Source organism: Chanos chanos, chromosome 14 (genome assembly GCF_902362185.1).
Source record: "Chanos chanos chromosome 14, fChaCha1.1, whole genome shotgun sequence".
NCBI lineage: Eukaryota > Metazoa > Chordata > Actinopteri > Gonorynchiformes > Chanidae > Chanos > Chanos chanos.
In genome coordinates, this window is record NC_044508.1 from 7563827 (window position 1) to 7582053 (window position 18227).

At 42.8% G+C, this 18227-nt stretch overlaps 1 protein-coding gene across 1 annotated transcript; it reads left to right on the forward strand.

Annotated features, from left to right (window-relative positions):
* Positions 1–1681: 1681 nt before the first annotated feature.
* Positions 1682–8086, forward strand: cdca2 (cell division cycle associated 2). The gene is made up of 12 exons (XM_030791803.1): positions 1682–1832; positions 2134–2264; positions 2666–2840; positions 3382–3542; positions 3661–3772; positions 4300–4598; positions 4978–5032; positions 5165–5272; positions 5543–5646; positions 6013–6087; positions 6334–6490; positions 6870–8086. Exons 1-12 carry the CDS (start codon positions 1682–1684, stop codon positions 8084–8086), a joined length of 2745 nt encoding a protein of 914 aa, XP_030647663.1.
* The last annotated feature ends 10141 nt before the right edge of the window (positions 8087–18227 follow it).

Below are 18227 nucleotides of genomic sequence, written 5' to 3' on the forward strand. Positions count from 1 at the left end.
CAGAGACAGAGACGGAAACAGAGGGAGAGATATTCTGAGGACGTGTTTACAGTTTTAGATGAAATGAATAATGGCTAAGCTGATTTACCTCCAGGAGCTTTTGATCGTCCTACCCACCTGTCTCCTACTCATCCATGCAAGATGCAAATTTGCTTTATCTGCTTTTCTCTGTGCTACACAAACACAAAAATAATAATTACAGCCTGTCTTCAGAACAGACTGTGGAGGGAACGTGATTATCAGGTCAAATGCAAAATATGACCAACACAGCGGTATAAAGTACAGCTGTGTTTGTGGCTGCTTTGAAGCAATCAGAACCCATTTGGAAAGATCCAAGAAGGCAATTATCCCAAGTCCTTTGCGAATTTTATTCCCTGTACACGTAATGATTACGTGTATTTTTATGCAGTTTGCCACCTGCATAACTTAGTCTCAATGGACAAGAATAATAAATATAGGACAGAACCAATGGGGGACGTGTGGATTCTATTACGTGTGTTTTCTTCATTAAAATAAAATGTGATGAGATATAATATCTCCATGGCTGCAATGAATGCCCAGCTGTGGCAAGTAACACACCTCAACAAAATTTCATTTCTACTCAGTACCTTTGTTTGCTGCGTTGTCAAACCAAGGAGACTTGAAAAAAAAGTAAGTTATCGCAATGTGCAATGTCATTGGCCATTTGTAAAGCACGTGGAAATTACTTAGGTTTCGATTGGATTATTCATAAAAAAGTGGGCGTTATTTTAGAGAGCTGACACGGTGCGGATCACAGACAGGAAATAGTCCCATATGTGTGTGTACAATGATAGAGTTAAAATTTTAAACATTTTACCTTTAAGAAATTTCTTACTGATTTATACTGTGATCTTAAACGATGGGTGAATCAACTAGATTTTGGTGAAATTCTTTTGATTATTTGATTTTCTTCGCTCGCGGAGTAATATTTTAACCGACATACATCAGGCGTGTCACAGCTAACGTACGGTAGGAGGGAAGTTTAAAATTTTAGCCTCTGCTAGTTAGCAAAGTAGCCTACAGTTGGTGTGTTTTTAGAAATTGATATACAGAATGCTATGCTAGGATAACTTCAATGAAGTATCTAGCTAGTAAACAAAACATTTAGATAGTTCTCAAGTTTTATAGCCTTGGAGCCTCAAATGTAGATATTTTAATTTGATTTTATACCTCGGAGTAAACAAATATATGTATTAGGGTAAGACAAAATGAATCTGTTTACCATCAGACTGTAACAGTAAATCTGATGTCTAAGTCGCAGGGAAGGCCAACTAGCCGACTTTGTAACGTAATAACTTGAAACAACTAGGTGAACTAGATACGGTTAACTTCCTAACAAAGTTACTTGAATTGGCAAAATTACAGCATTTGGTACTTTTCGTTTCATAACAAGTCTTGTCAATTAGTTCGCCCATTCGAGCACCTCAGCAATTACAATCGTACATTGTAGATTAGCTGGCTGAGCTAACACAACCGGAAAGATTGCAAAGAAGAGTAACTAGATTACAAAATCTAAGACTAATTACTTAACCTCTTGTAACGAAGCTTTGAAAAATAGTCGCAGTTTTCAGACATTTTAAGACTGCTGTAGATTGTGTCTGTGCTTATTTTTCTCACGACTATTTATTCACAGCCCATATTAACCAGTATCTTTTTGGACATGGACAGCGAAATGAAAGACCGGCCATCACAGTCAGTGACAGCGGGCGCACAGAATCATGAGGGAGAACCAGTACTTGACTTCTCTCAACTCACTCCTTCGCAGTTCGGGATTTCGTCAAACAGCTTCTCTGCTGTCTCTTCACACAAAGGTGAACTGACATTAAATATGATTCCCTGACAGCGCGTTTCTGTTCTTCCTTGTATTCACATTGTGCAGACCTCTCCTGTGGCGATTATGGTTTTTGTCCTTTGTCATGACGTTGCCTAATTTGTTCATATGCAGTGTTTTTTGTCGTCACTTTCGGTCCATTCCTCTCGTTACGTCATCCTTGTCATTCAGCTGTCATTTTTCATTTTGCCTTACTGGAATTACCACATCTGAATAAAGAAATTATGTTGGTTTCACTGAAGTGAATATTTCCAAAGTATCTACACCCTGTATGTTCTCAGACAAGTCGAGAGTGGCCCAGTTAAAGGCACGACGGAGGTCTACAATCGGGGTCCGAGGATCTCCTGAAACGAACTCACTGATCTGCTACATCGCCAAACAGAGGATGAAAACGCCAACTCGGAGTCCACAGGTGCACCACCAAGAGACTGTCAGTAATAGTACGAGTAACAGGACTAAAAGCAAAAGATTTTCATCTGTCTACCAGAGTTAGACAAACATTGTTGCTGTTGTTGCTTCTTAAATGAGGGTAATGGCTATTTTTCTTCAACGAACCGTGTCTTTTAAATAATTTGGTTGCTTGTCGCTCAGAACTATAAACAAAGCCTTTTGTTCTCTTTCTGATTTGTAGACAGTTGAATGCTTCCAATAATTATCGCATTAAGAATTGCTGCCAAGTAGACAGTTAAATCCACCTCAGAACACTATAGCAGTTTTGTTGTTGTGTGAATTGAAGGCTCTAGCGAGCAGCAGAGGTTATCGATGTTAACGGCACCACAGCCGTGACTTACTCATTCCTGTTCTATCATATAGCGCCCACAGGCAAGCCCCTTCCTGCCGCGATATGACTCTCTGAAGCAGAAGATGGCTGCCTTCCAGCACCTGATAGAGGAGGAACAGGGTGAGAATCTAAAGCCAGCTGTCACTCTTAGGAAGGCCAGTGAGGCGGGGAGTAAAAACGGCACTCTGGGAAAAGAGTGCCCATCTGGTCGATTTCTCCCAAAAGAATCAAAGCTTTCTGTTAACACCTGTTGATGTTTCTTTTGAAAGTCGACATTTCTGTGCTTCTATGCCTGACACGAGACCCTGTGGCTTACGAGCCTCTTGCTAAATTAGCAAACGTAATGTTTTGCCAATATGTAAATTATTCAGTCCCAAGCAGAGCCATTCATAATATCATAAAAATATCTGACATTCACTGAACCTGTAGTACTAGTTGTTCTCACTGGAATTGCAAATGCACTCAAATGTTTATGTTTTCATATTTCTAAATCAGCCACTGATAATAAGTCACATATTACTCTCCACCTTGTGAAGCACAACTGCCTTTTATTGATTAACAAGCATTACTTGCCCTGGAGATGTCATTAGTGTTTGCCCCCCCCCCCCCCCCCCCCCCCCCCCACCCCCCCCCCCCCCACCCCCCCCCTTTCAATCTTATCCCCAGCTGGTAAATCCCCTTTATCTTTGCAGTCGCAGAATTTGTTTGTTTGTTTTGCGTCTTTGACGCACGTTGAACCTTTTTTTAGATGCAGAAGGGAAGGAGAATCGGCTCACCCCAGAATATCAGCCCTCTGTCACCCCTCCTCCCTCCAAGAAACGGTGCCGGGCCCCGCTCGGTGGAGGCGATAAGGAGATAAATGAGGCGTCCCGCCCTGTCCCCGCCTGCACCTCTCCAAAAGAGCCGAGGGTAAGAGACGGCAGAAGTCTCGACGGTGCGGCCCAGGCAGCGCAAACGCGCGTCTCCTGTGGGTGACCTTGACTCACTGTGGCTCGGTCTATAACTCGCCCTTTTTTTTCATCTCCAGGAGAGGACCACTGAATTCCTAAGTCCAAAGCCACCTCAAGACCTGGGCTGGAAGACTCAGAATCAGCTGCTCTCCCTCCCCATGCTGTCGCACGTGGAAGTGAACAGAACAGGTAAGAGTACTCAGTGTCATGACGCTCGCGATGAAACTTGTGTTTGACGTCAAAGGGAGGTTTTGTTGATGGGTGATTAATGTATCTCGGGATGTTATACCTGCTCTTAACAGAGCTTTAATCGCTCTCTCTTTAAAGGACAGAATCAACCGTAAGGTCAGCGAGTCCATGTTCATTCATAACGTGCTCCCACTTTCTTCTCTGACTCTGCTTAAAACAAGAACGCTCTCTGTTCGGTCGATAAGAGAGCCTTCACTTTGTCTTTTGAAAACTGACCAAAGTCGTCAATGTCTAATAAGCTAATCCAAAGGGAAAAAAGAAGCACCAGTTTTATAGCTTGAAGTTTCCACTGAAAAATGCACCAGAATTTTAATATTGGTTGTGAGCTAAGAATAGCCTGTGGGATTCAGGGAATCTTTCAGCCTTGAGCGAAGCAAAGCCCTTAGCTAGCTGAGCCCTGAGTGGGCAGGACAGATAAAATAGTTCTCTTTTAATCTAGATTTTTTTCTGCTGGATGTTCCCTGCAGATGGAGCGGAGGGCTCCTCGGTTTGTAAGAAAAAACGGGTTCGCTTCGGGGTGCCCCTGTCCCCCGAGTTTTTCGACAAAACCCTTCCCCCGAGCACCCCTCTCCAGAAGGGGGCGACTCCGAAATGCCCGATGTCCTCTGGCGGGTCCAAACTGCGCTCTTTGTTAAAAACCCCCCAGAGAAACGACCCTCCCCTCCCCCAGCCGGATTTCAGCAGTCCACCCAGTAACGGGGCGTCCCCTACCCTCGCCCCCAGAAGCACCCGGAACGTGGAACCGTACGGAGAAAAGGAGGATAAGGTGCATATTGCTGCAAATGCTGGTACACATATTAAACAGCAAACAGCAAGCTGTCTGAATGTTAAAGACCTAGTCTATCTGTTTTTTTTCCTGACCTTGCAAGTATCTTGGCATCTGAAGAGTGTTTCCTTGTGTTTTTCCAATTGCCTATATTTACATAAATGTTTATAAGCCCTATTAGACTGCAACTTGAAGCTGAATGCTGTTATCTAAACAAGTAAAAATTCTATAGAAATTAAAGTCCAAATTTGTCTTTGAATTGTTATGAGATGACACAAAAATATGCCGGTTTGTACTTGTGGTAGCTTTTTAGGTTTGGGTGAGTTAGACCCTTTGGTTCTATGGAAAATGTTAAACCAAAACACTTTTTTTCTTTTAGATCAGCTTCCTAATTATGGAGGAAGAATTTGACAACCCACCGGAGGATGGCAAAGGTATTCCTACAGGTTTCCTAAACAGGATTTTGAGTGATAGAATGGGGGCTGCTTTGTATATGTGTGCGTGTTTGTGTTTGCGTGTATGTCTTGTGTGTGTATGTGTTAAGAGTTGTGACTGTTCACACTCAGATCTCGTGGAAGCTTCGGAGTGCCCTGAGGAGTCAGTCTTCACCGAGCTCCAGCCTTTCGATATGGATTCTGCCTTTCATGAAGATCCTGCTGCAGCCACACACACAGGTAAGTCTCAGTCTCTTGCCCCATAACATTTAGAAAGGGATTCCCTGATTAGGAAACCCCCCCCCCCCCCCCCCCCCCCCCCCCCCTGTCTCCCCCTCATGCCTAAGGGTTTGCATCTGGGAAATGTATTCAATCTGGGCCCCGGGGCCTATCTATTTACCTCTCACTCTCTTGTTTTCTCTCTGTTCCCTCTCAGTAAAGAGTGTGTTCCCTCTCAGTAAAGAGTGTGTGTGATATTTTAACACTAAAGCAGAGCTGTGTTTTCTTCAGAACCTGAAGTGGACTTCACTTCAAACCTGGATCCAGCGCCTGAGTTAGAACCAGAATCCATCCCTGTAGCAGAACCTCCCCACTCGCGCAGCCGGAAAAGGAAGGTCCGTTTCATTACCTTAATGTTTGAAACCGCAGGTTAAAACAACCCGAACCCATTGGTCCTTTCACTGAACTGAGTAAACCTGCCCTTAAGGAGCACCTGTTAACAAACAACACATAGCAGCAAGGTTTAACATTCTATACGTGATCTTGTAGACGGCTTTCATGCCGTCCCCGATGTTTTGGCAGTTACGGTTATCGTGCACTTTGTCTGTTTTGCTCATTGAAAATTGGGCCCCGCTCGTACACTCTGAAATATTCGTCTGAATCATCATCATCTTGACTGTTCAGGGCTTTAATTATCGCATCATGGCAAATCTCACTATAACACCTGTCTTTGTGTGTCTCTATCTCTGTCTCTCTTTCAGCAACCGACAGAGATGGTCCCGGAAACGAGGAGGAGCACTCGCTCGGCTGCTCTTTCTGCCTCGGGGAAGATGAAGGTATGAATTTTGCTTCGCGTCTCTCCATCTCGCTCAGTTCCGTAACAGAGAATAAATGGACAGATAAAGCGATAACTGCAACTTACTTTTAAGCAAACAGGATACAGCATAAAGGTTTTCCTCCGGAAAAGAAAAATCTCAACCTGAGATATTGCCCGAGACATTAAAATTAAAACGAATTGATAAGTGAGGATGTGCACTGGGTGTCAATTGCCCATCTCTGTTCTGTTGCGTGCATTTTGACAGAAAACGTCATCGGTGAAGAGGGGCTTTGGCAGTAAGGCCGTTGATCGTTCTCTTTATGGAAAGAGAGACTACGCCTCCAAAAACCCTTTACTCAGCCCCATTCCAGAGACACTGCTCTCAGCAAGTCTGCCTAACACCCCAGAACAAGCATCCACAGGTAACAGCACACTGTCGCTTTCTCCCCTTATTTAACTCTGCAGGCAATTTAGAGAAGGGTAATTAGGTAATCGACTGAGACAGATGATCATTAATTGAGCTGCTGAAGTCTTGACTCTGATGTCTCTTTCTTGTAGTTCTGCTTAGGCCTGTAAATAGCACAGCTGTGTTGTTATGGGTAAAGCCCTTTGATGTTTTATGCTCAGTGTGAGGATACAAGTATCACTACCTTCACATTCGTCCTGTGTTCTCATGGGAATGTACTTGAATCAGTGCCTCTTTAGTGAGTATGTGTGGACACTGGTTCTCACAAGCCCCAGGTCATAAACATGTCCAGGTAATCTGCATTAACCATTAACTGCGTTGTTTTATTATTACAGTCACTGAGGTCGTCATTGGGACTGCATCTCCCATCATCCCTCATTCTGAAGCAGGCCATAGTGATGCCACCGCCAGACTGGTGTCTGCGGCCGCCATGTGGTGTCGCCGCTTCGGCCCAGGAGCCAATGAGAAGGCCCAGAGTGAAACCTCAGCCAGTGAAAGTGAGCCAATCAGAGGGGGCGCTGAGATTGACCTGTCCTTGAGCCAATCACACATCACCGTAGCTTCTACAGATGCTGTTGTTGACACGACAACACAGGGAGCTTGCATGGGCCCAGCAAGGTCAAGGACAAAGAGCCCTAAACGTAAAAACAGCTCAGAAAAGCCAACATGTCCCCGAAGGAGGTCAGGCAAAACGAGTGGCAGGAGAGAAGCTGAGCTTCATGTAGACTCCAGTGGAGAGTCAGAGGGATCAGAGACTGATCACAGCAAATCTGGGAAGAAAATTAAACAAAAGCACGATGGAGCTGAAACCGAGACGGTATCTTCTGACGTCACCCGAGCAAGTCATTCTGATACCCCCAGCCAGTTAAAACTTGAGACGACACACGCTTCAGTCAGACTAGAAACCACTCAGGAGAAAGATCTAGAGAGCCCAGTGAGCCCTGATGTCGATCAACGCAACTCATTCAGAGTTGCACCCAGGATCTCAGCTCACTCGTCCGAACCTGAGCAGGACCAGGGGTCAGCGAGACAAGCGAAGGAGGCTACCCCAGGGAAAAGCAGACACAGGCAGGCCTCAGGGTCAACCCGAAGACGGAGGAGCTCCTCTCTGAAGACCAGCGTTGTGGAAGAAAAGCATGAAGAAGAGGGGGAGCAGGTTGAAAGGGTGATAAATGGAGAGATCCCAGAGGAAAACACTCACGAGGTTTCTAGCGCTTCAGTGAACTGCCAAGGAAGGGAAGAAGATGATGGAAAATCCATTGTTGTGGGTCGGGACGGAGCTCGGAACGATCTGGCGCCGTGGCAACAAGAAGACTTCTGCATCGACAGCGTTCTGAAAGCAGCACCAAAAAGCCGGGGCTCTGTGCGACGCAGCCTGCGGAACCGGAAGAATCTTGATGATCGGGACTCTGGTCTTGCCTGGGTTGATCGCACCTCACCGGACGTCAACGACGCGTCGAGACGGAGAACACGGGGCAGATGTAGCATGACGCAAGTCCCGAAACCTCTACAGCCCCCTCTGTTTGAGGAACCTGACCTGGGAAAACGGTGACCGTACGGAGAATGTTCTGGAAAATGAAGAGTTATGCTTCGCCTTCACTTTATACTGGGTATTCCAGACAGCTGTGTATTTACTAACCAAACGCAGCCTTCTCATTTTTGTATGGCTGTAATATGGGATTGCGGTGTAACACTGTGTAGAATACTGCAGTTACACTTTGTTTTATGTCTTTTAAATGTGTCTTTTATGTAAATGCACAGTTATGAGGGACACCTGTCGTGAAGTGAACCCGTTACGTTCAAATGATTGATTTGCAAATCAGCTTGCTTTTCATCAAGTGAAAGGCAGTGATCTCATTCTAACGTCCTCTTTCTTGTTTGATCAGAGTTTTAATTAATGAGATGAAGCAGTACTTTTACTGTGGGCTGCTTGGGAGAACTTGGCACTGTCAAAATGCCGCTGCTGTTCTGTTTATTAAATCTCTCTGAAGCTGAAGCTCTCTGTTGACTGGTCATTTTTTGAGAGAGAGCAGTTTATGTGGATGTAATCTATAGATTCCAAGTCTTTAGCTTGATATTTAGTATATTTAAAAATACAAACCATGTTTTCGAGTCTCAGGCCCTGCGTCAATTGTTTTTCATAACCAGTTAGACTTAGTGTTAGACGTTAAAAATTAGACATTTTGTGCTACATACAATATACAGAGCAACTTTGAGGGTTTTACATTTAAATGGATTCAACATTGAAACTTCATCTTTAGCTTGTCTTTAATCATTATGAGTGACTCCCTCAGACATGAAATTAAATTCAAATTGCATAATGGATGAACGTTGTGTTCAATGGTTGTAATATATCGCCATCTAGTGGAATCAGGTAAGAATACTAGCCATAAATTCAGACCTTTTTTTTTTTTTTTTTAAGTCTTCCTATTGTTTGGGTCAACTTTCATGTCAATAGTGTGCCATTTTTGTTCATGTAGGAGGACAGAGTTGTTACACATCTTAAATAGTTTTGTTACCATTAACTATAAACTTTATCTTTAATATAAAAAAATGTCATGCATATAAAACATGTTCCTGCTTGCCATGTGATTGTGTTGTCACCTTCCTGACAAATCTGTTTCTGTCAGCAGAGAAATATTGATATTAGGAAAGAGGGAAAAATGGTTTGTCTGTTAACATGGCCATATTTTCCATATGTATGGCTCCACTCTCTTTTTGTTTGGGTGTTTATGATCATCTGTTTATTTAGGGTCACAGTCCTGGTCTATGGCTGTCCTAAGTAGGATTTTTTTTTTTTTTTTTTTTTACACTCAGGGTGTGTTTGTCTGTGTGTGAGACCACCTCTCCCCCCACCTCTAGGGCAGACGGTTATAGGGAAGGGAGCTTAGTCCAAGAACAATGGAGTCCTTTGACCAAAAAGGAGGCCCACAAGACATGTGGCCCCCTGTCACCCTGGCAACACTCCCCCTCCAGGGGATGGCGTGCTAGCTGACAGCTGGAAGGGGAGAGTTGTGAAAAAAAACGGAGTCTGTTTCTTTCACTTCAACCTCCCTCTGGCCGTATCATATTCCTCTTTACCCCCGTTCTGAGCAATTAACTATCCCCAAAACGTCTCTGTGTTTGTTTGTCAACAGCACATTAACCTGTTGATAAACAGCTCATTTTCAAATCATAACCACTGAATCGCTGAATTTGTGTTCACTTTGCAGATACAAAATTGAGTTTTAAAAGAATGCCAGATATGGGCCCTGTTTTCAGTTTGATTTATATGTGAGACCTCCTTGACATTGTTTGGTTTCACACTTGAACTCACCTGTGGAAGAGTAAAATTGACTACTTTTCTTCCAATCCAAAGAGTATCAGAAGCCTTCCCCAGCTGGACTACATTTAATATACACTTAATGTACCAATATCTGTCTTCTATCAACTTTGGTTCTCACAGCCAGTTAGACTGACTGTTAAAAAAAAAAAAAAAGTACTTAGACAGATTGTTTCAATATGACTTTAAAGTTACTTTCTCAAGCGTGAGCCGAGGCTGTTTCGTTTCAAATTAAGAGACTCTGTTCTTTTGTCAGGACGGACATGGGGACCTCATTAAACTGTCTCACCCGTGTTAAGGTTGTTATAACGTCACCGATAATCTGGGCGTATTTATGTGACATTAACTGGCTACCTTAATTCAACCAAAAACTGCCCTTGACCTGGTGCAGTGAAAATGCCACGTTCAACATTCTGCCGTTTGCTTGTCTGCCAATCTTCTCTCCAATCATTATGACTGATGGAGGTCGTATTAACTTTTGTTTCCGACGACTGATCATTCCCCTGCGGAGGGGGAAGCCTCAGATGAAGGTTCTTATTAAGTGTGGTGGATTATTCAAATCCTTGACAAGCCTGCTTTGGGGAGAAAAAAAAAAAAAAACATCAACAAAAGACTAGTCATCGCATTTGTGTAGGTGGACGTCACGATGAAATTGAGCTTGGCGTCTTCGGAGCAGTGGTTTTGCATTTAAAAGCGTCTGATATTGCATCATCTCTATGATGAGCATTGAATACACTAATGCTTTAGTACAGTGCAGAGTTCAGCTCTCTTCCTCTGGGACTGACTGCTGTAGAGGGACGTGAAACCTCTGCTTCTTTACTGCATTATTAATGCCCACTGGTATCATTGGACTTCAGCATATACACACACACACACACACACACACACACACCCGCATGCACACTGCAGAGAAACAACCATGTAGAGGCTTTATCAGCTAGGCTACAGCTCTGGTACATCTTGTGCAGGTATGTCCAACTCCTGACACAGTAATTTTCAAATCCAGTATTATTTCTGTGAAGCAGTAGTAGAATGTTACATTTGGCTGAAGCAGCTGATCAATAGGCCTCTTCAGCTCTCGTAGTGGTCACCCATTGGTTGTAATTGATTTGGTCATGTTGATTCGGTCATACTGTTCAAATAGAAAGGTCAAGTTAGGGCTGGATAAGCCTTGGTGCATGATGAAAGGAAAGTTGGGTAAGAATGTGTTTGTTTTGAATGACCGCTTTTAATTAGCTGTGTTTTAAAATGACTACCTCACAGGTGTTACTCAGAGGTGTCTCTGCCCACTGAACCTGTAAGTTAATGTTCTGAGACATTTATGAAGGGGTCAGAAGAGGATGTTGCCCAAGGGCACAAAACGTCTGGACAACGGACATCTAAGTCACTCCAATCAATAAATCAATCAGTCATGACCTCATAGGCACTAGGTCAGTAAAGACATGTTTCACTCATCAAGTGCATTTGTAATCATAATTACAGAACGATAATATTTAAGATGAATCACGCACCTGTAGACAGAACTGAAAGAATATGTCTTTATAAGTTTCTAACCTGATTTAGACATTGTTTGTTCTCTGTCTGACACCTGATGTAGAACAACCAGACAATTGGTTCTTTTACTGGTTTCGGTAAGGAGCAGATCATTTGCAAATATGTGAGATTGAATTAAAGAGAGCATGTTCTTCACAAGCAGTTAATCTCATTTTCAGCGCAATGAATCTTAATCAGAGCTCCGGCGTGTTCCCGCTGAAGTGTAAGTGACGTCCCAGCAGGAGAGGACCTGAGATTATGTCAGGATGGCTGTTATGTGCACATCACACAGATGTGATAATGATTTTGAATGAAGCCTCAACTGTTGCTGAGATGAATGACTGATAGAGTATAACATAGGTTATAGAAAATTCACCCAAACCGACATGATTCGTTCGTAATGATTTTTTAATCCTAAACTAATCTTCCCATTTGACACTCCAAAAGGGGAAGAGCAAGATACAAACCTTTCCCAGACAAAAAAAATTGCTAGTTAAAATTTAAGGCCTGCCCTAAAAAAAAGAGAGAGAGAGAGAGAGTGAGAGCGAGAGAGAGAGAGAAAAAAACTTTGGAATGCTCCCACAGAATACCAAACACATTTGGCACAGTAGACGATTCAAGACACTCAAAAACAATAAGAATGTCTGAAATGCATTTTCAAAATTTGTTTGCATTTCCATATAAACTGAATACCACGTGCCCACTAGAAACCAAATGTTCTTGGTTTTGCCTGCACACTACAATAAGAGCGCAAACATCGCGGAGAAGCTTCAGACCACACAACCTACACATCTATATTGAGTGTGGAGGAACACCGTGAAGGATCTCCAGCTGAAGGCCTGGTCCTATCACAAGGTCTGCACCAACTCTGTGTCACAGATAAGGAGGGAAGAGGAGAGGGGAAAAGGAGGTGGAGGAGGAGGAGAAGTGAAGAGGGTGGGGGTGGGGTGGGGGGTCTGTTTTCCTTTACCACAGAGTGGAAGAGAGGGAAAGGGATAGACCACAAAAAGTCCCTGCCAACAGCCTAGCGGTGAAGGAATGTGCAAGGCTGCTTTGTTGTCTGAAGTGCATCCTGCTCCACAGATATGGCCTCCAGTCACATGACCTGACAGAGAGCAGAGTGGTTTATTTTTCCAATTCTAGAACGTCAGGCAGTGCTCAATATTTAGTCTTCACCAGCAACATTCTGCACAGTCCCTTACATTCTTTTTCTTACTTACTTTCTTTTTTTTTTTTCTTCTTTTTTTTCTTTTTGGAGAAGTTGTTGACATTCGATTAGAGGCTGGAGTACTCTGACTGGCTTTCTACCAAGACCTCTGCAAGTGAAGAAATCAGGTCCCAGGGGCTTCTTAACTATTCCTGAGAAACATGTATTTTTTTTTTTTTACATTATTTGCTTTCTCTTCCTAATCTCCAAACACTCAGTGTGATGATGCATCATGCTGTGGACACGCTCAGCATTGACCTCATTGCATTTATCTCACTGAGCTCAGAGAGTGCTGTATTTAAAGAGAGTTCAAACAATTTTCGGACTGAATTTCTTTCTTTCTTTTTTTTTTTTTTTTACTGTTTTGATTTGAGTGTTTCTAAGCGTTTGAGCATGTTAGGCTCCACTGTTTTTCTATGTTTGTAGGCGAAGCAGGTCTTAATGTATTTTCTCTGCTTTGACATTTTTATCTTCTCATAATATGTGCACAAACGTAGAAATTATATGCACCGTAATGGAAAAAAAGAACAAAGTGAAAGAATGAATGATTTCCTCTCATACCTAGCTAGTCGTCGTTGATAAAATCATACAAGTTGAGGAGTTGTAATTGCATTGCAATAGAGCTTGATCTTTGACCTTGACAAGTGTTTATGATAATCCAAAACAATTGATGAGTCACACTCAATCATAAATCATTCCAGCGATTTCTCTGATTGGCACGCTTTTTGGACACAGTGCTGAAACCCAAGGACGTTTGTTCTCGAAGAAAAGAGAGACAGGGCGTTAAAACCAGTTTAAGTTAATAACAGTTAAATCAGTCTTTTGAAGGGGATTGAAAGCTGGTCAAAGTTACAGATCAAAGATATGTCCCTCAACTCCAACACTAAAAGACTGAACATAACCAACGGCTTCTTTATTAAATTAACAGGGTTTGCAGACGCTGAGCTGGGACAAAAATTTACAGTCACGGTGGTCCCAAGATCCAGCAGTGGAGACGCACCGTTTGAGTGGATTTGAGCGTAAAAATGTTGAGCTTGATAATACAAGTAATATGACTGTAAACTGCGGGGACTCCTGCTGGATGCGTTATAGGAGTACAAAAACTGAAAAAAGAGAGAACTTTACTTTTTTCTTTTTTTTAATATTCTTTGACATGTAAGCACTGCATTCAGAGTCGAGGCTTCTAGCGATTTGAGTGAAACAGAACATTCTTGTGGTTGTGTTTCCAGCTTCATGATATCACTCACTGTCCTCTCCCTTTAGTTTACTCTCACAGGAGCTACCTCATTCACCAGCTGCTCTGTAGAACTCAGTGAGCATGAGGGCGGGGGGGGGGGGGGGGGGGGGGGTCCATGTTTGCAGCCGGACGGGCCTGGAAATTTCCTCTGAAAGATCTGACATGGGAGGGGTGCGGTTAAGCTCAGGGTTGAGGGGCGGGAGGAACGGGGGGGGGGGGGGGGGGGTGTTGTTTGGTTGAGGGGTGGATGGGAGGGGGGGGTGGAGGTGGAGGGGTCGTGGGTTTTGGGATTTGGCGGTGTTCCAACGCGGCACAGGAAGCTAGCTAGCTGGTTCACACACAGACAAAAGCAGCAATGAGCACTGTGCAGCGCGTCTGCGGTAGACTTGAACACTCATCACCCAACACCTCACCCCCATTTTACAACCTCCTTCAGATCACTGTCTCAGGGCAGTTATGTCTGACTCACTGGTGACCACAGTTATTTGCTGTTTAACTCGACAAGACTTATACAGTTACTCCCTTTTCACATGAATTCTGTGACTCAAGTATATTACTAAACATAGCAATATAGATAGCATTCAGAAACAGTCAGTAGATCATACTGCCACTTACTACATTACACATTAATGCAATGAATCTCACCTTTAGGTAAATTCTTTGGCCCTTGACAGGCAGAGTGTGTGTAGTGTAAATGGAGCTTACTGAGTAATTATATGGACTCATTTAAGACTCTGCCTCCCTCATAATTATGCTCAGCCAGCTATGATTCTTATTCAGAGCTACTGACAAAAGGCCAAGACTCAGATATGACTCTCAGGGCTCCCTGAGGTTTACTCACAGTAGGGTGAAATTCAAAGATTTTACTTTTTTCTCTTAGAAATAGCCATTGCACTGGGAGCTGAAAAAACACCACTAGTTCCAGTGAAGCTGGGCATTCTCTCGGCAGACTGGCTGGTCATTGGCTCCTGTTTGACACCTCTGGACTCTCTTTTATTTCCATCTCCATTGTACACCCTAACACTAGACCTCATAATAAGACCTCAGGGTGATTCAGCAGCGTCTCCTGGTTTACAGTCATCTATATTAACGAACAGGCATTTCACACTGACTCAGTGACAATAAATCAGTTCACAATCAATCTTTTTTCATTTTTTTTTTAAATTTTTCTTCTCCCATAGGTGTTCCCAGGGTGCATCCAGTAACAATGCTCCTACAAGCAGACAGTGGCATGGATTCATAACGTGGGACTGAGAGCGAAACGTCATACATTTAAACCATGAGGCATTATTTATTAATATAAATATGTGTTTCTATAGTGACAGGGTTGGTAGAAGTGAGAACCAGTGGTGTAATCTACTGTCTCCTGTGTTAGCACAATGCCCATTATGAAATTATGCTACTATCTTTGAAAGCCTTCCCTATCCTTTCAATACGTTTTATGTATTTAGAAGGGAATCATCATTAAAACAAAAATTGTTGAAATACTAACAGGGTTAAGGATGGTATCAGAAAAACACAGATGCATTTTTAAAAAAATAAGATCAAGTTTTGCATCTTTGCTTTTTAACCTTACATACGAAAGACTGCGGGTGAAGTAATTATCCTTAATGTGTCATAACAATATGACAACATTGTAATATGTATGTAATGTTATATTTTATAATATAGACAGTAATCGCACATCTTAGTGTAAAACTGAGTGTGGTTACACTTGCAGAACAGTGTCAACAATGCAGTGCCAATCCTTTCTCCTAAGTGCTGAGGTGTTTTTAACACAGTGAGATGAAGGAATGTAAAATTCACTTCATTATTGTCTTCAATTCTCTCCTTTGGGCTTAGTTGTTTATTAAATTTACTATGTTTGAACAGCACTGTCTTTCTGCATCCCATTAATATTTGCTTTTAACCTAGTGACCCAGTAGTAATACTCTTCATTTGTGCAAATGTAATTTGTTTTGTAATTATTTTTTTCTTCCTTTATTAGACTTATTAGTGGTTCAGTTAACAGGTCCTGTGATACTTGGATAAGTAAATGTTTTTATTTTGCCTCCCAAGAGTGATGTTGTATTAAAATACGTTATGGATCACAGAATTATTACATATCTTCAATGTCTGTGTTTCAGCGTATCGATATATAATCTACATGATCAATAATATGGCGATTATTCACGTACAATAATTTTCACCACCGCAAATTATTTAAAATCGTTGTATCAAGTCAGGGGAACTATTCTGCTTCTGTAACGTTCCCTGTTACAAACATAATAATTTCTGCGAGGCGCGACGATTGATTCGGCGCTAAATGCCCATTTTCCGGGTGGATGGTTAATAGAAAACAGCTCCATTACTTCCTTAATGCGGAATACTGGCGGGAAAGGTGTGGGTCACCTGTCATCTCTATCTGTATAGCAACAACATGTAGGTGCCTCGCTATTTCACGGCACTGCGGGAATTTTACATAATCCACTCTTATCGGGAGAAGGCGTTATCATTGTTTATCTAGTGGGTCGGCAGTGCTCAACAAAACGATACGCTATGGCACGAGTACTAGATTTGGCAGTTATGATGTTTTCATGCGCTCTAAAACAAAAACGTGGTTTGTTGTAATTCGTTCATTCCCCAGCATGAAAAAGCAGGACGGTTACAATACGATGCAGTGCCCAAAAGACGGTGAGGAGGGGGTCTCTCTTTGATCTTTAAATACCCTCTAACATTAAAACCACACTCCGTTGCTTTGATTTTTCCTTTTACCGCGACCCAGCTGCAACGACCAAATCCAGACGACCCCTAAAGTAACCACATCCATGTGCACTTGCACACAAGCACACCTATTCCTTTTTCCGCCACACCATCTGTTCCTGGCTTCCATTTCACATAAGCATGGAGCATTTTGCCCTTCAGATGCATAACAGAGTATTCCCCGTCCTTCCGTACTAGCTTCTTTCCCCTTTTCTCTCTAACACAAGTTCGCACGATACAGACGGTCCCTTGGTCTAACAGCTTCCCCCCTCCCCCACTCGCTGAGCTCCCGTTTCACTCAAAGATGGCGTCAGCTTTGGAGCCACTGGTCTCTGGCTGCATTTTTGGGCTTGTTGTTGTCTATGTTTCGACTGGTATCTGGCACATTCTTTCTGGGAACTCGACTCGAAATTCCGGTGAGTAGCTGGCAATCGGGGGTGGATTTTTTAAAAAAAGCTCTCTGGTCGACACCCGAACTGGACCCTTTAGTGTCTTTCAGGGAACCGCGAGAGAGAGAGGGAATGGGGTACGGGAGATGAAGATCGCAAGGGGGGGGCACGGGGGGTTGGTTGGTAGGAGGGGGGAAGAGAGAGCGAGCGAGAGCCGAGGCCTACTTCTCTCCAACGGCCTTGTCTTCACCGCACCGCAGGCGCTACGTGGGAGGGTGGGAGGTAGTGAGGAAGGAAGTGGGAGAGGGAGGGGACAGTTGAGCCGTGTGTAAGGACGCCTCTTGCGGATTAGGTTTTTACTCTAAACCGAGGCTCAGGCTAAGGCCGTGCGGCCATGTAAAAATGTAAGTGGCGTTATGAAGAATCTTCTTGCTGGGGTTTTGTAGCTAGGTGGCCACTTAGTTACTTGCATTGTGTCTTTTTGTAGGCCGCGGTTCAGTAGGTAGGTAGGATCACTCCTGCTAAGCTAGCCATTTAACGTTTGCCATTGTATATAAATAGCTACAAAAGTCGTTTGTGGATGTTTATTTGTTATTGTTTGAAAGCGCGGTCTTTGTTGGAATAGCATTATTGTTGATCGTATCGTGGTACTATTTTCCTTGTCCTGCCCATCACGTTGTTTCTATTTTGGATCATCTTAGCAGCTAAACAATATCAGTCCGCGGGAAGATTTGTAACAGCTACCACCCAACGGGACCAATGTAAACATAGCGCTGAATGGCGATTGTAATATTGTAAGGGTCCGATTATAATTTTACCGTTAATATTTTTATAATTGGGTTCGAATGATAATACAATCGAAAGTACCTGACAGCATGTGGGTAACGTACTACTAAGCTGAATTCTTGGTGCTAATGATAACTCGCGTTCGTTGTTATTGGCTTCGTTTTCACACAGCAAAGTTGCACTTTAAGATATTTTCTTTGTCCAGTTAATTTTTTAAAGCACATTTTACTGCGAGAAGAAATTATGTAATACGATTTTGCTCATAAATTCTTTGGAAATTGAATGTCTTATTGCAATAAATCGCATGACACCAACTTAATATAAAACATTGCCTCAGATGATAAACCGTATAGAATTTGATTTAAACAATATTAATCATGCAACATAGTGCTACAAAACAAGATTCAGGACTGCAACTTTAACATTAGTCCATGTTTATTTAAACTTATGAGCTGTTTATAAGTTGTTTTTAAAAAT